At 44.0% G+C, this 22294-nt stretch overlaps 1 protein-coding gene across 2 annotated transcripts in view; it reads right to left on the bottom strand.

The window, feature by feature from the left end:
* LOC124777279 (esterase E4-like) overlaps positions 1-22294 on the bottom strand; it is a 123915-nt gene that overhangs the window by 59530 nt on the left and 42091 nt on the right. For both annotated transcript variants that reach the window (XM_047252621.1, XM_047252620.1), the window contains exons 2-4: positions 12395-12532; positions 12150-12309; positions 3949-4134 (exon numbers count right to left, since the gene is read on the bottom strand). In XM_047252621.1, the coding sequence (XP_047108577.1) occupies positions 3949-4134; positions 12150-12309; positions 12395-12439 (391 nt within the window). In that variant the 5' untranslated portion in view covers positions 12440-12532. The remainder of the gene's footprint in view (positions 1-3948; positions 4135-12149; positions 12310-12394; positions 12533-22294) is intronic.

Raw genomic sequence — 22294 nt, 5'->3', positions numbered from 1 at the left:
ACTGTCGTACCATCTCTGGAGCGACCGCTAGTATTTCCGGGTCGTCGTGTGTTTGAAGTTCGGTCGGAATGGAGTTCCAGTAAGGTCTGCACAGCCAGTACTCGCCCGACCGCTGGGGACTCACATGCACTGTCCGACAGGACACTGGAGCGGGAACGACGCTACTTGGTCGTTCGATTGGTCGTTTCATTGGGCAACATATATTTGGTCTTTTGACCATTTCTGGGCCTCGTCAGTGGGTCATCTTGCCGGACGTGGGTCGGCTCCTTCCTCGTGCAGAGATGTCGTGGGCGATGGGCAAGATTTACCTCTGCATAGGTGGGTCCGAGCCAGTTGTTCCCCGGTTGCTGTGTCTTCGAGTTCCAAATGTACATCGAGTTGAATCGGGTTGGAGCTGCAGTGAGCTCCAGTCCAGACAGCCAATACTCGCCCGACCATTGCCTACACTCATAATTTGAGAGGGGAAGACCTTGGTTGGTCGTTCGGTCGCTCGTCTCATCGGACGACGCGTATTTCGTCGCCGATCACTTATGGAAACTCTTTGTGTGTCGACTTGTGATTTCTCCTTGTTGTTCCACGGTGATTGGTTTTAAGATTGTTGGAGTTCTTGGTGCAAGTGTTTACGTGGTACTGTATGTAGCTTCTGTGATTTCCGCTGAGCAGATGAATGCTGTCTGCGTACCAGAGTAGCCAGTCGGTCGGTTGCGACAGAGCAGCGAGGAAGTCTCCACGGCGTGAGGTCAGGCTGGGGCAGCTGGTGGCGTGCACATGCAGTCGGAGTTGTGAGGCACTAACTGCGAGAGCTGCATAGTTCGTCGCCCACCAGACCTGGATACTGAAGCTGAGTAATCACTTAACCTGCATGTAACCTCAACTGCCGTGACATCTCTTTATTCATTACTGGTTGTTGCTTCCTGGGCCGTTCCTGCAAGCAGCAACGCATGGTGTGTTGGTGTCCAATCGTCAAGACGTAGTGCTGCTGGGATCTTCGTCCTCGCTCATATTTTCGGTTGTCGTGACGTGGGTCGGGTGAAAGGGAATTGATTAGGTTGTTAGTTGGTGCGTCAGCCGTCCCTATGTCTTGCTGCCACCCGATTATTTAGTGTTACACTTGGCTGCCTATCTCACCTAAACTGTTGTTAGAGTTTCATCCCCAGGCCGACCCTTAGAACACTCCTAAGCACCATTGTTCTGTTGTTTGGGATTGTGATTTTCTTTGATCTCAAGTACTGTGTGAGGTCTTCAGCCATGTATTAATTTAGTTTGTGTTGGTGTTCAATATATGGCCTTCGGTCGAACCTTATGAGAAATATTTTACACCTTCAGCCGTGTTTTATTTGCAATTCGTGTTTGCTCTGTATTTAGGCCTTAAGCTGCGTTTGTTTTAAAATCTGTGGCTTTCAGATGTAATGTGTAAATTCCTGTCTGTAGAGTTTCTCTTTAATTATCTTGAATCCTGTGTAAATGCTTATCTTAAGGTTTGTCTTTAATTATTTTGAATAATTGTTTGGGCCTTCAGCCAGCAAGATATTTCAAGTTTTCTTAAGATGGATTTTTGTTATCCTGTGTAAATGCTTGTCTTTAAAGGTTCCCCTTCATTATGCTGAAATATTATTGGGCTTCCAGCCGAGGAATTAATTTACATTTTCCTTATTATGGCTTTTAGCCGAAAGTGGTAAATGCTTGCCTTTTAAAAATTTCCTTTGCAGATCTAATACATTATTTGGTCCTTTAGCCAAGAACATATTTTAATTTTACTTAAGTAAGGCCTTTAACCGTTTTTCTAAATCCTTGATTTTTAAAAGGAATTATTTAGTCCTTATTATTGAGATGTTACTTGGGCACTCAGCCGTGAGTTCATCCTTATTGTTTTAAAGAGAAAGCTGTGTATTGGTTTTCGATGAAGAAAGTTGTGTGTTCTTGTGTAAGCAACAGTAAATGATCTTGGCTCCTTTCCACAATCTGATTCGCTCTGTCCTGCGAAAGCAGATCTCACTTAATATAGGCGCTCAGAAACATATTGTACCAGGATATCATTTCTTGTAACGGCGCTCAGAAGTATATTGTCTCATGATAGCATTTCTTGTAACCGTCTGAAACGAAAGACAAACACAAACAGGTTACAATATTTTCCTCAGTTGTAAGTAAAAGACAACATAATCTTTGTCGAGAAAAACAAATTAAATTAAGACAATAATGTCTGTTAAATAACGCACTCTCGAACAGAAAATCTTGAATAAAGGACAACTATGTTTGACAGTAAATTAAGAAGAGGGATACTGTGACAGTGTGATGGCGAAATACGGAAGTGTCGACGCTGCCGGCTGATAATGTCTCTGTTTTGAAGGGGCCGTACGTTGGCCTTTGTAAATTCTAATAAGGAAGTAATGTCAGTAATGTACATCACCTGATGTGGACGATCTCTATGCTGCTCGTCCCGCTTACTCTGGAGAATAAGGACACCAGAGCTGTATTCCTACAGCAAAATATCATCGTGATTATGGAACGATACTGAAAACGGGTTTACAGTTTTCCATTGCTTATATTATTCGACGAACCGTGGACAATAATCTGGTGATGCGTAATAAGATGCATCCCTGGTTAATATTCTCTAGAATATAGTGTAGTGCTGTACAAGACGATAATATCTGGTTTCACTGTACTATTCATGGTTGTGTAGTTCAAATAACAGAAAACTGTCAGTGCCTTGTCACGAGTCAGCCTACTGAAATACTCTAGACTCACGCTAATGCGCTCACTCGTTGCACATATGGGTGTCGAATCATTGAATGTGTCTGAAATTAAGTGTAAACAGATACGCTTTATTTTCTTAAATCCAAATATATATGCAGTCTCATAGAAAACTTAGTTCCTAAGTACGTACATATAAAGCAGGATCAGTCACTACGAAATAAGTACCTAAAATACAATCCCCTGTAACAATATTTGCAAACGGATATGTTTTTGTAGCTTGCTAGTAATGTTATCTTCCTCACATTACTTATTTACTCGCATTTTTATCTACTTGCGTCCTCGAGTTACGAGTGAAGCGAGGATGTTTCCATAGCTATAAGACAGGAACTTTAATTCTGACTTAGTTACATGACAAAAGACATGAATATTTAACGTCAGTCGTCCCAGGTGTGACCTCTGGTTCCGGCCATTGTTCACATGCACTTACTTAAGTGGACAAGAGTGCATGTGTGTAGATGAATATACATCGCAGTACCGTAGTTATAAAAAAGTTACCAAAGGACAAGCACAATAAGAAAAGCGTTAAGGAATGGTTGGTAACTGGCTGAATGAGGAAAACAGTAAAACAGACCAAATTTTAACTGGTGAAGAAAAAATGGAAAGTGTGCCGAAAATTTATGATTAAAGTGATGGAGGAGAGGACGTAGGAGACAGCACGACGATTTCTCGCACTATTTATGCTGTAGACATCTTTCTGGAGTACATTATGTAACGACCAGATATACGCAGTACTTACGTGCCGGCCGAGGTGGCCGGCGCTCCAGTCTGGAACCGCGCGACCGCTACGTTCGCAGGTTCGAATCCTGCCTCGGGCATGGATGTGTGTGATGTCCTTAGGTTGGTAAGGTTTAAGTAGTTCTAAGTTCTAGGGGACTGATGACCTCAAAAGTTAAGTCCCATAGTTCTCATAGCCAGTTGAACCATTGAAATATTTACGCAATGCTTGCAAAGCGGTTGTGTGCAGCTGTCGCATACAACCATTGCGGCAATCAAAAATTCGTGACACACTTCATAGTGATTGACCTTGTTATGTACTTATTCATTGGAAATGTTGTAAAATATACTGTTGCGTTTAAGTTCTTTGAAACACCTACGACGTAAAGCAAGTTCACAACTGCAAATGCGTTCAAGACCAGCAATGACGCTAAATCCTACAGAGTATTCGCGAAGCAGTGAGCCAGATCTCTTTCTTACCTTTGGCCAGCGGCGACAGGACGAGCAGATGACACGCCCTGCTGCCAGCGCTCTCGCCGAATATCGTGATGTTGTCGGTGTCTCCACCGAAGGCAGAAATATTGTCCTTGACCCAGCGGAGCGCCATAACATGATCTTTGAATCCCATGTTGCCGGTCACAACCGAATCACCGGTGCTCATGAAACCTGCATAACAACCAAAGTGTTACGCGGAGAAAGACTTAATGTAAAACCAGTCTGAATATACGGTTAAGCAAGAGTACACAAATTGAGTCCCACTATTCATCTCAAGCACCTTCAATGCACCGGAAGATTATCTCCACTTTTTTCAGTTAAATAAACAAAAACGAAATATAGTGGTCCATTTCAACTAGTGTCACACATAGCACAGCAGGCTACATTGCAGAGAAGTTTCACAGTCAGTACATCGGCCGACTATTTCTGCAGTATATTGAACGTTATGTTTGAAAACCCATATCTGTTACGACGATACCTCGGTACACAAAATAGTTTCGTGTTTTTAATAAATTTCGACAGTAAGTTCTTGCATGTCGGGCGCCACAACTAGATATTCGTTAAAAGACAATTTCTTTTTCCACCTATTACAATCACATCTTTTTCACAAGATCAACTGTACTCACCGACTTGTCATTTTCAAGTGCTTCCTCATAACCTCATAATTTTAAATGGACATCCTATGCCGGTGTATAGAATGTATCTACTCGTGTTATTCAAAAACACCAGCTGATAAAAGTGCCTGGACATTAATACGGAGTATGTCCGCCCTTCGCCTTTATGGCGGTCTGAATTTAGGCGGCGGCACTTTCAATTAATTGTCTGAATGTCTGCTGAGGAATGGCAGCCCAGTCTACCTCAAAAGTTGATAACATGCAGGGTAGTGATGTTGAACACTTCCTTCTGGAGCGAAGTCGACGATGTCACTTACGTCGAAGGTATTCCTTTGGGTACAGGTTGAGACTCTGGGCAGGTCCGTCCATTTCAGGAATTTTACTACCACGAACCACTGCCTCACAGATGCTGATTTATGACAGAGGGCGCTGTTATGCTGATACAGTCATCGTCTCAGAATTGTTTCACTGCTCTACAAAGTACACAATGTTGTAACATGTGTACATATCATTCCGCGTTTAGCGATTTCTCAAGTGCAGTAAGAGGACCCATCCTAACCATAAAAACTACCGTTGACGCAACTTTCTCGGCACATCACGGTTGCCACTATTCATGACGGCAAGTACTGTTACTCAAGCATTCACCAGGCCTAAACCCTTCTATTGGTTTGCCACAGGGTGTAGTCTCCAGCTTTACAAGGTTTGAAGTATTCCTGTTGGATTCGTTGCTCAGTTCCAAGTCCTGCCCAACACACTGTACTGTTACTGCTTTTGGAGTGACAACACAGTAACTCCCCTCCCCTCCACACACACACACACACACACGCGCAAACACACGCTTCCGTGTTATACTGTCATCTAGTAGTCAATTCCGCATTACTTAAATATTCATCGACATGCATACTATCAAACCATTGTGAAGTGCATGGTAGAGAGTACTTCCCAGTTCACGAGTAGGGCTTCTTCATGTCCCATTCAAGCATGGCGTATGGGAAGAGTGATTACTTAAGCGCCTCCGTCCGTGCTGTAATTACTCTAATCTTGTCCTAAGAATACCTTGGGTAGCTATTCGTCGGGTTTGTTGTATACTCCTAGATTCATCACTTAGATTTGGTTCTTGAAACATTCTAAGTAGGCTTTCGCGGTATAGTTTTTACCTGTCCTCATGTGAATACTTGCATCAAACAAATCTCTCGCCACTCGCTGCTCCTCTTTGTATGCGTTCAATATCCCTTGCTAGTCCTATTTGGTAAGGCTCCAATACACTTCAGCAATATTCTAGGAATTCTCCTTCGAATGCGAAAATATTTTGTTGACACCGACCTACATAGGGCGGAACGATCACTACGATAAAATAAGGAAATCAGAACTCGTACGGAAAGATGTAAGTGTTCATTCTTTCCGCGTGCTATACGAGATTGGAATAATAGAGAATTGTGAAGGTGTTTCGATGAACCCTCTGCCAGGCACTTAAATGTGATTTCCAGAGTATCCATGTAGATGCATATGTAGATGTAGATCGTACGAGTGTTTCTCACACAATCTCCTTCGAAGACTTCCGGTTTCTTTATCTACGACTGAACCTATATTCACTGATATTGTCGTCATACAATACAACGTTTATTCGTTTGATGAAGTGCAAAATTTCACTTTTCTGAACATTTAATCCAACTTGCCAATATTCGCACCACTTTGAAATCTCATCAAAAGTTGACAGAATATTTCTGCACTTGTTCGGACAGCATTTAGTTGTCGATAACTGTATCATCTACAGAAAGTCTGAGATTATTATTAATGTTGTCTGGAAAATCATACGAAAGTAAAGTCATATGGCACGACTGCCTGGGAGAGCTCGAGGAGCACGTTTTCCCTATCCGGGGCGTACAGTGGCATCTTTCCTTCGTGAAGTGTGAGAGTCGTGTGTTAAAGTGTATCTGAGTGTGTAGATGACTGGAATGGGCGTGTGTTTGGTGTCGTGTCATGTTTGCGTCGTGTGATGATGAGAGAAAGGAGAGGGCGAAACTCGGTGCCGGCACAGAGGCTATCCCTGTCCAGTAGCTTCTAGAGCCCAGCCGATTGAACGTATACAGCCGACGAAAGGATTGCTTTCAATTGTCACATGCGTTCGTTCAAAGAGACACTGCGTATATGTTTACAATTTGATCCAGGGCATTGGTGAAAAGCCTTCCGATCAGGAAATATTTGCCACCACCTCTCCTCCCAGTTCCACAGAGACAAAGGGAAAGCTGCCAACGGCGCTTGGCATTCAAATACCAGCCCGCCCAACGTTGCTTAACTTCGATGATTTGACGTGAACCAGTGTATTCAACTAGGCAAGGGCGTTGACTGCGAGGTCACTAATATAAAACATGAAAAGAAATGGTCATAAAACACTTTCTTGGGGCACACGTAAATTTAGGTCTACATCACTCGATGGGTCTTCAGTAATTACATCAGTTCACCAGTGGGGATAAAAGTTATACGTGGTATACCACGAACTTTTTCGTAGTTGTGTCACTATATCATAGTATCAAATGGTTGGTGAGTATGGAATGTTGTTCTCGCCTGGGTTTCCCTTGCTGTCGTCCATTCTTGAAAATCTTAGCTCGTCTTGTTGGATCCAGCCTTTCCACACGGTCCTTCCAATTTTTTTTTCCTTGTCTCCATACATTTATTTGTATCTGGTGTTCACATGGTTACTTCTTAGAGCCACTACCGTTATCTTGTATCTTTTTCGTTTCTACTTTAGGTTCTGCGCTATATGTCAAAACAGGATGCATCATTGTTTTATATATTTTCATTTTCTGTCAGTTGTCATATATTTGTTCCTCCATACAGCATTTTTTGCAGGTATTCGGCTACTCTTACTGCGTTTATCGCTTGATTTTTCACCTCAATGGTTAAATCCTTATAGCTTTAAGACAGATTGTGGAAAAGTCCATGGAGTTTAATAACCCTGCCAATATGTGCTTTGTTCACTTTTCAAAAGTCTTTGATAATATTACAAAAGGGGTTTAACTCAATCTTTAATCGACAAGAGTGTATCAATGGTTTCGTGAAAATCATGCAAGATATATAAATATTCAGGTAATAAAACCTGAACTAAAACACACGAAGGATTCACAGATAAATTATCTAAAAGAATTAGACAAGGAGACTCATTAAGCCCACTCCTGTTCAACTTAATAATGGACCATATGACTGATGACATGTGAAAAAAACTGGGATATAAAATAGGAAATAATGTGGGGAATATCATATGTTATGCTGATGAAGATGTACTGATAAATAGTGAGGATAATTTACAAAGATTACTTCAGCAGTTTGATAAAACAGCTAAGCAATATAAAATGAAACTCTCATCGAAAAATCTTAGAGTTTGGTATTATCATAAGCAGCTGTGCCATGTAATGTAGAAGTATGTGCTGTGTCAATCGAGCAGGTGACGAGCTTCAGTTATCTAGAGACTGTTATCACCAGCAATAAAGGCTACAACAGCAGCTGTATACACTCCTGGAAATTGAAATAAGAACACCGTGAATTCATTGTCCCAGGAAGGGGAAACTTTATTGACACATTCCTGGGGTCAGATACATCACATGATCACACTGACAGAACCACAGGCACATAGACACAGGCAACAGAGCATGCACAATGTCGGCACTAGTACAGTGTATATCCACCGTTCGCAGCAATGCAGGCTGCTATTCTCCCATGGAGACGATCGTAGAGATGCTGGATGTAGTCCTGTGGAACGGCTTGCCATGCCATTTCCACCTGGCGCCTCAGTTGGACCAGCGTTCGTGCTGGACGTGCAGACCGCGTGAGACGACGCTTCATCCAGTCCCAAACATGCTCAATGGGGGACAGATCCGGAGATCTTGCTGGCCAGGGTAGTTGACTTACACCTTCTAGAGCACGTTGGGTGGCACGGGATACATGCGGACGTGCATTGTCCTGTTGGAACAGCACGTTCCCTTGCCGGTCTAGGAATGGTAGAACGATGGGTTCGATGACGGTTTGGATGTACCGTGCACTATTCACTGTTCCCTCGACGATCAACAGTGGTGTACGGCCAGTGTAGGAGATCGCTCCCCACACCATGATGCCGGGTGTTGGCCCTGTGTGCCTCGGTCGTATGCAGTCCTGATTGTGGCGCTCACCTGCACAGCGCCAAACACGCATACGACCATCATTGGCACCAAGGCAGAAGCGACTCTCATCGCTGAAGACGACACGTCTCCATTCGTCCCTCCATTCACGCCTGTCGCGACACCACTGGAGGCGGGCTGCACGATGTTGGGGCGTGAGCGGAAGACGGCCTAACGGTGTGCGGGACCGTAGCCCAGCTTCATGGAGACGGTTGCGAATGGTCCTCGCCGATACCCCAGGAGCAACAGTGTCCCTAATTTGCTGGGAAGTGGCGGTGCGGTCCCCTACGGCACTGCGTAGGATCCTACGGTCTTGGCGTGCATCCGTGCGTCGCTGCGGTCCGGTCCCAGGTCGACGGGCACGTGCACCTTCCGCCGACCACTGGCGATAACACCGATGTACTGTGGAGACCTCACGCCCCACGTGTTGAGCAATTCGGCGGTACGTCCACCCGGCCTCCCGCATGCCCACTATACGCCCTCGCTCAAAGTCCGTCAACTGCACATACGGTTCACGTCCACGCTGTCGCGGCATGCTACCAGTGTTAAAGACTGCGATGGAGCTCCGTATGCCACGGCAAACTGGCTGACACTGCCGGCGGCGGTGCACAAATGCTGCGCAGCTAGCGCCATTCGACGGCCAACACCGCGGTTCCTGGTGTGTCCGCTGTGCCGTGCGTGTGATCATTGCTTGTACAGCCCTCTCGCAGTGTCCGGAGCAAGTATGGTGGGTCTGACACACCGGTGTCAATGTGTTCTTTTTTCCATTTCGAGGAGTGTATTTAAATCACAGTAGTACACTGTATAGAGCAACATTGGGTGAGTATGTAAAATTTCAAAGACATAAGCAAGCACCTGAAAATAGTACTTCACCGGTATCAGGTGATGGTATGAATTAAATGACGGTGATTGTAATAAAGCCAAGGTGGAAAATCATAACTTTTGAAAGCCGTCTTCGATATGTCGAACTTTTTATCGGGCATAATTACTTCTACATTTGTGATCCTTGTGTCGTCTTTTGGTGTTACAACGGGAACCTCTAGTACAACTATCAGTTCTCGCCTTTACTGTCCCATTCGCGAATAATTCGAAAGAAGAACGACAGTCGCTAAGCCTCTATAAGAGCTACAGTTCCTGTGATTTTCCTTTCGTTATTTCGCGAGATGTTTCTGGGATGAAGTAATGTGCAACCTCACTCCTCTTTGGACATACGCAGTATATTTCAGCAGTAGAAACGAATTTTATCGTCAACATATGATAGATCCGATGGAAAGCAGAATCACTTATTGTATAACAGTGACCAGCGACAACATAGGAATTCAGGTAGGCAGTAGGACGTGATACACAATTAAGAGCTTGTAGCCATTTCCAAATAACAGAAACAGCGTAGGACATGAATTTTCTGTCTAGAATCATTGCATATGAACCTAAGTTACAAGGGCGTTGCAATAAAAGGACAAAATGAGTGACGCATATACTATCTGAAATCTAACTGTAAGAAACACGTATTGAACGACACATAGAACAAAGAGTGTACGCACTTACTCGTTTTGCTGTTTCTGCGGTGTTGCAACACCTTAGCGTTGTTCTTTCACTGGTGTGAAAATTAACTTCGCTAATAGTGCCTATTTTTTTATAAATTAAAGAACAATCATCCTTAATCACAGTCGTAATTTTATTTCAGTGGAGGATGCATTGGTATATGCATATCTTCAAGTGCTTTGACAGCCTATAACTTTTTCTCAAATTTAGGTTAATTGTAATGCTGGTAAGATTACATTGTTATATTACAGAGTGGCACTTTGTGAATATAAGTTTATAAAACAAACACGAATCAAAATATAACTGACTGGCTCCAGTTGTGGATCCATGATCTTGAAGTACAGTACGTGTAATGTTTAAACTTATATCGCTGACGTCGGTTTGCGGTAGGGTCTTGGAGCATATACTGTATTCAAACATTATGAATCACCTCGAAGGAAACGATCTATTGATACGTAATCAGCATGGTTTCAGAAAACATCGTTTTTGTGCAACGCAGCTAGCTCTTTATTCGCACGAAGTAATGGCCGCTATCGACAGGGGATCTCAAGTTGATTCCGTACTTCTAGATTACCGGAAAGCTTTTGACACCGTTCCTCACAAGCGACTTCTAATCAAGCTGCGGGCCTATGGGGTATCGTCTCAGTTGTGCGACTGGATTCGTGATTTCCTGTCAGGAAGGTCGCAGTTCGTAGTAATAGACGGCAAATCATCGAGTAAAACTGAAGTAATATCAGGTGTTCCCCAGGGAAGCGTCCTGGGACCTCTGCTGTTCCTGATCTATAGAAATGACCTGGGTGACAATCTGAGCAGTTATCTTAGGTTGTTCGCAGATGATGCTGTAATTTACCGTCTAGTAAGGTCATCCGAAGACCAGTATTAGTTGCAAAGCGATTTAGAAAAGATTGCTGTATGGTGTGGCAGGAGGCAGTTGACGCTAAATAACGAAAAGTTTGAGGTGATCCACATGAGTTCCAAAAGAAATCCGTTGGAATTCGATTACTCGATAAATAGTACAACTCTCAGGGCTGACAATTCAACTTCAATTGGAAAGACCACATAGCTAATATTCTGAGGAAGGCGAGCCAAAGGTTCCGTTTCATTACCAGGACACTTAGAAGATGCAACAAGTCCACTAAAGAGACAGCATACACTACACTCGTTCGTCCTCTGTTAGAATATAGCTGCGTGGTGTCGGATCCTTACCAGGTGGGATTGACGGAGGACATCGAAAGGGTGCAAAAAAGGGCAGCTCGTTTTGTATTATCATGTAATAGGGGAGAGAGTGTGGCAGATATGATACGCGATTTGGTATGGAAGTCATTAAAGCAAAGACGTTTTTGGTCGCGGCGAGATCTATGTACGAAATTTCAGTCACCAACTTCCTCTTCCGAATCCGAAAATATTTTGTTGAGCCCAACCTACATAGGTAGGAATGATCATCAAGATAAAATAAGAGAAATCAGAGCTCGAACAGAAAGGTTTAGGTGTTCTTTTTCCCGTGCGCTGTTCGGGAATGGAATGGTAGAGGGATAGTATGATTGTGGTTCGATGAACCCTCTGCCAAGCACTTAAATGTGAATTGCAGAGTAATCATGTAGATGAAGATGTACAACAATGTGCCACTCTGTAATATACCAATGTAATCTTAGCGGGACCAGAATTAACCTAAATTAGAAAAAAAACTGATACAAACAGGCAAAGCACCTGAAGATGGACCCCCAAGGCTTGAAACGCATCGTGCATTGAAATAAAATCAAGATTGTGACCGAAGGCAGTTGTTCTTTATTTTACAAAGACAACAGAGTCACGGAAGAAACACCGACACACTGGATTAAATTAAGTGATTGTTTTAATCTTGAAGTTAGTGTCCACGCACCCAGGACGCCGAGACGGTAGTTGAACGTGACCACGACGACACCGTGCTCGAGCAGGTAGTCAGGACCGTACATGTCGGTGTTCCCAGAGCCGACCGTGCATCCGCCGCCATGGATCCACACCATCACCGGTGTCAGGGCGCTGCTGCTATCACTCGGCATCTGCAGCAGAAAGTAATCAGACCTGCACATTAAACAGGAGAGGCACCCGCGCTAAATGATCGGGATTAAAATACAGCACACAGACCTGAGGTGTGTAGACGTTGAGGAAGAGACAGTCTTCATCCCCCATGTACTGCCGCGTGGTATCACTGACCTGAGGTGCCACATTGCCTTCCTTGGTGGCGTCTCTCACTCCAGTCCATGGCTCTGCGGGCTCAGGTGGCTGCAATGATACGTATCAAGTCGAAAGGCACTGTTTATGAGAGGCATGAGGTATTAACGAAAAGACACTTTTTCTGTCAAAGAGATTAAAGCAAATTGGTCATTAGTGTACACACAATCTCGTCAAAACTATCCGGACATCTTTTAGTGGCCTTTAAGACAGCTTGAGCTCGCTGGGGACACTTTCAGTGAGGTGTCTGTGGAGGAATGGCAGTCCATTTTTTCTCAAGAGCCGAAACCATAGATGATAGTGATATTGACGTCGGATTGCAGTAGGGTTTTGGAGCATATACTGTATTCAAACATTATGAATCACCTCGAAGGAAACGATCTATTGATACGTAATCAGCATGGTTTCAGAAAACATCGTTCTTGTGCAACGCAGCTAGCTCCTTCTTCGCACGAAGTGATGGCCGCTATCGACAGGGGATCTCAAGTTGATTCCGTATTTCTAGATTTCCGGAAAGCTTTTGACACCGTTCCTCACAAGCGACTTCTAATCAAGCTGCGGGCCTATGGGGTATCGTCTCAGTTGTGCGACTGGATTCGTGATTTCCTGTCAGGAAGGTCGCAGTTCGTAGTAATAGACGGCAAATCATCGAGTAAAACTGAAGTAATATCAGGTGTTCCCCAGGGAAGCGTCCTGGGACCTCTGCTGTTCCTGATCTATAGAAATGACCTGGGTGACAATCTGAGCAGTTATCTTAGGTTGTTCGCAGATGATGCTGTAATTTACCGTCAAGTAAGGTCATCCGAAGACCAGTATCAGTTGCAAAGCGATTTAGAAAAGATTGCTGTATGGTGTGGCAGGTGGCAGTTGACGCTAAATAACGAAAAGTGTGAGGTGATCCACATGAGTTCCAAAAGAAATCCGTTGGAATTCGATTACTCGATAAATAGTACAATTCTCAAGGCTGTCAATTCAACTAAGTACCTGGGTGTAAAAATTACGAACAACTTCAGTTGGAAAGGCCACATAGATGATATTGTGGGGAAGGTGAGCCAAAGGTTGCGTTTCATTGGCAGGACACTTAGAAGATGCAACAAGTCCACTAAAGAGACAGCTTACACTACACTCGTTCGTCCTCTGTTAGAATATAGCTGCGCGGTGTGGGATCCTTACCAGGTGCGATTGACAGAGGACATCGAAAGGGTGCAAAAAAGGCCGGCACGTTTTGTATTATCACGTAATAGGGGAGAGAGTGTGGCAGATATGATACGCGATTTGGTATGGAAGTCATTAAAGCAAAGACGTTTTTCGTCGCGGCGAGATCTATTTACGAAATTTCAGTTACCAACTTTCTCTTCCGAATCCGAAAATATTTTGTTGAGCCCAACCTACATAGGTAGGAATGATCATCAAAATAAAATAAGAGAAATCAGAGCTCGAACGGAAAGGTTTAGGTGTTCGCTTTTCCCGCGCGCTGTTGGGGAGTGGAATGGTAGGGAGATAGTATGATTGTGGTTCGATGAACCCTCTGCCAAGCACTTAAATGTGAATTGCAGAGTAATCATGTTGATGTAGACGCTGGGGTCTGCAGCGATGTCGACGTTCTAACTCATCCTAAATGTGTTCCATTAAGTTTTTGTCGGGACTCTGGACAGGCAAGTCAACTCAGGAATATTACTATACACAGACCACTGCCAGACAAAGGCACCTTTATGAGAGAGTGCCTTGTCACGTTGATTCACTCATCGTCTGTGAACTATCCCACTGTTGTATGCAGAACATTAAGCTGTAAACTGTTTTATATCCTTGTGTATTTAGCGTTTCCGTAAACACCGCGAGGGGACAACGTCCTAATCATGGAGAACACTCTCATACCGTAACACGTCATTCCCCGTTTTCAAGAAGGGATGTCGAACAGATGTACAGATCTATAGACCTTTATCTCTAACGTCGATCAGTTGTAGAATTTTGGAACACGCATTATGTTCCAGTATAATGACTTTTATGGAGACTAGAAATCTACTATGTAGGAATCAGCATGGGTTTCGAAAAAGACGATCCTGTGAAACGCAGCTCGCGCTATTCGTCCACGAATCTTAAGGACCATAGACACGGGTTACCAGGTAGATGCAGCGTTTCTTGGCTTCCGCAAGGCGTTCTATACAGTTCCCCACAGTCGTTTAGTGAACAAAGTAAGAGCATATGGACTATCACACCAATTGTGTGATTGGATTGAAGAGCTCCTAGATAACAGAACGCAGCATGTCATTCTCAATGCAGAGAGGTCTTCCGAAGTAAGAGTGATTTCAGGTGTGCCACAGAGCAGTGTCGTAGGACTGTTGCTATTCACAATACACACAAATGACATTGTGGATAACATCGGAAGTTCACTGAGGCTTTTTGCGGATGATGCTGTAGTATATCGAGAGGTTGTAACAATGGAAAATTGTACTGAAATGCAGGAGGATCTGCAGCAAATTGATGCATGGTGCAGGGAATGGCAATTGAATCTCAATGTAGACAAGTGTAATGTGCTGGGAATACATAGAAAGAAAGATCCTTTACCATTTAGCTACAATATAGCAGGTCAGCAACTGGAAGCAGTTAATTCCATAAATTATCTAAGAGTAGACATTAGGAGTGATTTAAAATGGAAATATTATTTAAAGTTGATCGTCGGTAAAGCAGATGCCAGACTGAGATTCATTGGAAGAATCCTAAGGAAATGCAATCCGAAAACAAAGGAAGTAGGTTACAGTACGCTTATTCACCCACTGCTTGAATACTGCTCAGCAGTGTGGGATCCGTACCAGATAGGGTTGATAGAAGAGACAGAGAAGATCCAACGGAGAGCAGCGCGCTTCGTTACAGGATCATTTAGTAATCGTGAAAGAGTTATGGAGATGATAGATAAACTCCAGTGGAAGACTCTGCAGGAGAGACGCTCAGTAGCTCGGTACGGGCTTTTGTTGAAGTTTCGAGAAGATACCTTCACCGAAGAGTCAAGCAGTATATTGCTCCCTCCTACGTATATGTCGCGAAGAGACCATGATGAAGAAATCAGAGAGATTAGAGCCCACAATCTCTTTCCACGAACAATATCACACTGGAATAGAAGGGAGAAGCGATAGTGGTACTCAAAGTACCCTCCGCCACACTCCGTCAGGTGGCTTGAGGAGTATGGATGTAGATGTAGATTCATACTTCAGTGTTGGCGCTACACATGATGGATGGAGAAGTTCTCAAGGATTCGCCAAACCCGAATATTTCCATCAGATAGAGTACAGGGATATTCATCGCTCCAAATTACTCGTTCACAGTCATCCACTATCCGGTGGCGTCGTTCTTTACAGCACCTCATGCATCGATGGGCAATCAGGGCTTACGAGGAGCTGCTCGATAACTGTGCTCCATTCTTTTCAACTTCTTAAGCGCCGTCCATTGCACTAGTCGGGCTGCTGGTATCATTTTGAAGCTCACGAGTTATTCCTTCCCTTGATTTCATGTGATTATTATACACTCATCCTCCGCAGTTCTAGACGGCCGCTGTCTGTCATATGTGAGCTCTACCTGGTCTGGGTTTAGCTGTTCTTACTTCTTCGCGTTTCCACTAGACCAAGAGTGGTTGTAGGCAGCTGGATAAGGTTTGAAATGTCCCTGAAGGATTTGTTACTCAGATGGCAACCGGTAACTAGAACGCGTTCGAAGACACTTAGCTCTCTCGAGCGACACATTGTGTAATTGTCAATGTTAATAAAATTCACCAACAGCCGTGTCATTTAAGATAGTATTTTATTCTGTTGTGAAGGTTAGCAGTTTCGGCATTTCATTATGCCATCTTCAGGCCCCATACGCATGTATCCAAATAAATGAACTTCTCGTATAGCGCCATTAAGCACTGGATATCGTAAATTCATTCGTTCTACAATTGCCTCATTCGAAGTCGTGATAGCAACTCCGTCTTCGAATGAAGTAATTGTAGAACGACTGAATTCACGATATCCATTGATTCACGGCGCTATACGACAAATTCGTTTATTTTGATGGATGCTTGAGGAACCTGAAGACGGCATTCTCAATAGAATAAAATAATATCTTAATGTAAAAGGTTATTGGTGAATTATATTGACACTGAAAATTATTTAACCAGCCGATGTCCCCTGGCCATGATGGACCAACACAAACTCACTGTGTTGTAATCGCTGCTCAATGCTTCCAACAAAATACTCCCAACCACCTTTTATACTGGCGGGTTCGCCTCTCATGACATCTAGTTTTCAGTTCCACATTACGCATCAGATAGTGTTGATGAAATAGTGTATGAGACGGGAATGAGTTCTTCCGACCCAACATTGTGTGAGGCGAAGCCATGGTCGTAGACACATCGGGACAAGTATGTGAAATGTCGTTTCTCCCATTCTATACCCTCATACCGCAGACGCCACTGCACAACTCATCAAAATGTCTCTCACATCTCATTCTCCATCATACCACTGCGCACGCACGCACAAACGCACACAATCATACTAACAATAACAGCAACGACAAAGACAAAACATTCTAACTATGATCGCTCACGTCCCACTCCGGACAACAAAGGAATAACACTTTCCTTTTGCATTCTGCACGCATCAATAAATCTAAACAATATCTTAATATTTCTGCAATGTATCAGCACTATAAGGAGATAAAGTATAAATCAATGCATTTTTTCAACACAACAATTGTGCTTTATTATCTGTCTATACACTCAGCCTTGTTTTGTTGTTTTCATACCTGAGGCATAAAACACATAACTGCAACGTCGTTTTTTGCTGCACAGTCCTTGGATAAGGAGTTCTTGGTTAACTTGTCACGTTATATTCAGATAAAATTACAATTCCGAATCGGAAGTGGCGAGTTAACTGACTAATTTTTTTCCATAAAACGGTATATCCATGTTAGTGCTGCTTAAAAGCCATCGCAATAATATACCACATCAGACAGGCAACTGTAAATCATGTTTTGCCAATTTTCACTGTACCTGTCTTAAACCTTTCAATCAATGGAGGCAGATGCATTATATTTCTCCGACCATCTGGTTAATTATGTGATAATTTCAAGGCTTCTCCAGTAAACATTCCCCGTTCTTTTACTACTGTGTTGAAGTGCAATAATTCTAGCACTGCTGATGCATAAACAGGTAATAATGTGAATCTTAGTTATTTCAACATTATCTTACACGAAAGAATATGTTCAAATTTGCCAAAAATTGCATACTTACGAACAGTGCCTCGTTAAATCCAAACATAGAGGATTCTGGGAACACTGCACCAGCAATGAGTGTTTAAAATTACAAATATACCCAGAAGCACGATGGCCTTTGTGACCGTAAAGTCAATATTACTCGAATCTCAGTCGCAGAAGAACTGCTAAACGGAGTTGAGAAGTGAAAGCAAATTTCATCCAATGACATTTTGAGTACTACAGGATATTCTATGACAGTTACATGGTTATGTAACCAATGAGAGAAGGTCGTTCCCAGTGACGAATGAGTGCAGAATCACTTAATCTGATCGCAGCACAAGATGTCCAATTTGCCTAGATGTGAGTAATGGACAACGAAGTGTCGACTGTAGTAACGGCTGCACGGTGGAACGACGAATCATGTGTAAACTTCCGTTAGGTACAGGCTGGTCTAGTATTTTGCATGGCGTATTATCGGCTCCCACTCTCCAAAAAGTACAAACTTCTGTGTCTCATCGGTACGGTAATTCCACTGCTGGCACGCTGATTGTCAAAAAGTACTGTTTTCGTGCGAATGCTGCAGCGACCCCAGCCATAGGCAATGTGTTCTACTCACTTAGGATGTCTAACAGGGTGACAGTTGTATAGCTATGGTTAATTTCGATATAAACTGCTACCAGTCGAATTACATGTTTCGATAAAGTGACTGGATGTAGTTTCTACAACAGCCACTCATGGCCGCTTCCGCGTTAGACGCCACAATGAAAAAAGGAAGAGCTTGTTTTAACGCCCCGTTGAGAACAAAACCATTAGAGGCGGAACACAAGCTAGTATAATTTGAAGGATGGGGAAGGGAATCGGCAGTGCCCTTTCAAAGGTACCATCCCGACATTTGTCTGAAGTAATTTATGGAAATCACAGAAAACCGAATCTGTATAGCCGGGTGCAGAGTGGATGCATCATTCTCCCGAATGCTGATCCACTAAGTTAACCTCTGCGCCACTTCTTTCGGCATGCCACTGGGGTATTCAAAATCTGGAAAGTAGTTTTGTTAAATCACATAGCCGACACACAACAAATGTGTATTTTGTTACCATCAGGTACAACAAATTGTGACATCGAGTGTTACATATTGAGGTCAATCTGAACGTTACCCGCTGTACCGGGCACATTACTGAACCAGAGGTACTGCAAGTACTTACGAAACTCCACCTGTGATATTTCAACAGAGCACTGAACCGCTGCATTTTGTGAGGAATTATAACTCGGTATAACGACGGAATCACTGTGTCTCTATCCTTCCTCCATGTCGTCTGACGGACCTAATCCGGGTATGGTTGGTCAGTAACCTTTTTGTCCTCTACCTACAAACAGAGCTGATTTCTTGATCTGCGTACAAACTTTTGAACGCCCTTTCTCATCATACGTAACCAGGGCCAGTTTAAGGCCAACAGACACAAACAACCGCTTGGGACGCCAAGCAAATATTGGTGCCAGAGGTACCCCAACTGTAAGATTTCTATACAGCATGTGTGACTATTATTAGCGGCGCTTGGGGCGCCTGACCGAGAGGGACACGAGGGATACCCAGGTGCAAAATTTGCATGGAGAGCGTATCACTATTAACGCGAAATCTCAGACAGGTGAAACTGTACGACGGAAAATGGAGAAGAGTGTGACGAGCGTCAAATGATGGATCACTTGTTTGGAAAATTTTCTCGAACAGGTCTTGCACGTATTTATGTTTAGAAGCGCTGATTACATCATGTGTAGGCACTCATCTGAACTGTATGACAGAGATCTTGTACAGTTGTGTAAATGAAATCACTTGTGAACCGATGCGGGGTGAGAGTGAGAGTTGGAGGGGGTGGGGCTTATAAAGGACATTTGTGGAAGTTTTCCTTCAATAGCTCGAAAATCTCAGCTACTGGCAAAAATGTTTCCCAGCGCAAAATTACACTACAGTAAGTTCCCTACAAAGAAATACCTTTTTTTCGTGGGCAACTACTTTCCATGTCGCAGGGGATGAAAAAATCGAAGATTATTAAAAATAATGTTCCAATTGCATAAAATTAATCTCTTTTTCAACGAAAGTACGTTAAGAATAGTGTATCACACCTAGGTCCAAGAATCTTATTAAAGGATAAACTACACCGAAGCGCCAAAGAAACTGGTATAGCCATGCGTATTCAAATATAAAGACATGTAAACAGGCACACTACGGCGCTGCGGCCGGCAACGCCCATGTAAAACAACAAGTGTCTGGCATAGTTGTTAGGTCGGTTACTGTTGCTACAATGGCAGGTTGTAACGATTTATATGAGTTTGAAAGTGGTGTTATAGTCGGCGCACGAGCAATGAGACACAGAATCTCCGAGGTAGCGATGAAGTGGGGATTTCCCCGTACGACCATTTCATGAGTATACCGTAAATATCAGGAATCCGGTAAAACATTAAATCCCCGACATCGCTGCAGCTGGGAAAAGATCCTGCCAGGACGGGGCCAACGACGACTGAAGAGTGACAGAAGTGCAAATCTTCCCCAAATTGCTGCAAATTTCAGTGCTGGGCTATCAACAAGTGTCAGAGTGCGAACCATTCAAGGAAACATCATTAATGTGGGCTTTCGGAGCCGATGGCCCACTCCTGTACCCTTGATGACTGCACGATACAAAATTTACGCCTCGTATGGGCCCGTCAACAATAATTTGGACTGTTGATGACTGGAAATAGGCCTACGTTGCCTGGTCGGCCAAGTCTCGTTTCAAATTGTATAGAGCGGTTGGACGTGTACGTTTATGGAGACAGCCTCATGAATCCATGGACACTGCATGTCAGCAGGGGCTGTTCAAGCTGGTGGAGGCTGTGTAATGATGTGGGTCGTTTGCAGTTAGGGTGATACGGTATCCATGATACACCTAGATACGACTCTGACAGGTGACACGTATGTAAGAATTCTGTCTGATCACCAGCATCCATTCATGTCCATTGTACATTCCGACCGACTTGGGTTCCACCAGGGCAATGCGACACTCCACACGTCCAGAATTGTTGCAGTAACTCCAGGAAAACTCTTCTGCGTTTAAACATTTCCGCTGATCATCAAACTCCCCAGACATGAACTTTATTGAGCGTATATGGGACGCCTTGTAACGTGCTTTTCAGAAGAGATCTCCACCCCCTCATACACTTACGGATTTTAGGACAAAAATTCAAATGGCTCTGAGCACTATGTGACTTTACGTCTGAGGTCATCAGTCCCCTAGAACTTAGAACTACTTAAACCTAACTAACCTAAGGACATCACACACATCCATGCCCGAGGCAGGATTCGAACCTGCGACCGTAGCGGTCGCGCGGTTCCAAACTGTAGCGCCTAGACCCGCTCGGCCGCCCCCGACCGGCTGGATTTAAGGACAGCTCTTCATGATTCATGGTGTCAGTTCCCTTCAGCACTACTTCAGTCATTAGTCGAGTCCATGCCCCGTCCTGGCAGGATCTTTTTCCAGCTGCATCGATGTCGGGGATTTGATGTTTTACCGGATTCCTGATATCCACGGTATACTCATGAAATGGTCGTACGGGGAAATCCCCACTTCATCGCTACCTCGGAGGTGCTGTGTCTCATTGCTCGTGCGCCGACTATAACACCACTTTCAAACACACATAAATCGTTACGGAGCTCCATAATGTGTGCTCCAGGAGGGCCAGTCTAACTTTGTAAAGCGCCCTGTAATTACTTAGTGGGATGAAGAGAGTGGGGAATCGTTACAACCTGCCATTGTAGCAACAGTAACCGACCTAACAACTATGCCGGACACTTGTTGTTTTACATGGGCGTTGCCGGCGTTCTCGCTCTTTAGTTTGCAGAACTACGAAGGAAGGAAGTGCATAACCACAGTCTGGAGACTTACCTTCACTCATGCGTCTACACTCCACCACTTGCCCCTTAAGCCCGTCGCACACCGCAGAACTGAGGAGCCAAAGAAACTGTTAGACCTGCCTACTTTCGATCCTCAATTCTGCGGTGTGCGACGGGCTTAAGGCGCAGGGGGTGGAGTGTAGACGCATGAGTGAAGGTAAGTCACCAGACTGTGGTTATGCACTTCCTTCCTTCGTAGACGTACTGGGGTGTGGCCGGCCGCGGTGGTCTCGCGGTTCTAGGCGCGCAGTCCGGAACCGCGCGACTGCTACGGTCGCAGGTTCGAATCCTGCTTCGGGCATGGATGTGTGTGATGTCCTTAGGTTAGTTAGGTTTAAGTAGTTCTAAGTTCTAGGGGACTGATGACCACAGCTGTTAAGTCCCATAGTGCTCAGAGCCATTACTGGGGTGTGTTTACTTTTAACAACATCCGTTAAGACCACATGGAACATAGATATGAGCCAACTAATAATACTAAAGCAAGAAACTCATTAGACAGTCTACATAAATCGCTGCACTCTTCCTACAATGCTAGAAGGGAAATTAATTCTTAGTCACCCTATGCGGTAGCTGTTGTCTTCTTCGGGGAGAGGCAACTTCCCCTCAATGAGAAATGCTCGCTTTTCAGTTTACCGGCAGCGTGTACCTGTCCTACATTTCCTGTC

The sequence above is a fragment of the Schistocerca piceifrons genome, chromosome 2 (assembly GCF_021461385.2).
Source record: "Schistocerca piceifrons isolate TAMUIC-IGC-003096 chromosome 2, iqSchPice1.1, whole genome shotgun sequence".
NCBI classification, from domain to species: domain Eukaryota; kingdom Metazoa; phylum Arthropoda; class Insecta; order Orthoptera; family Acrididae; genus Schistocerca; species Schistocerca piceifrons.
Note: the sequence above shows the minus strand (reverse complement) of the source record. Positions and strands in the feature narration are given on the sequence as shown.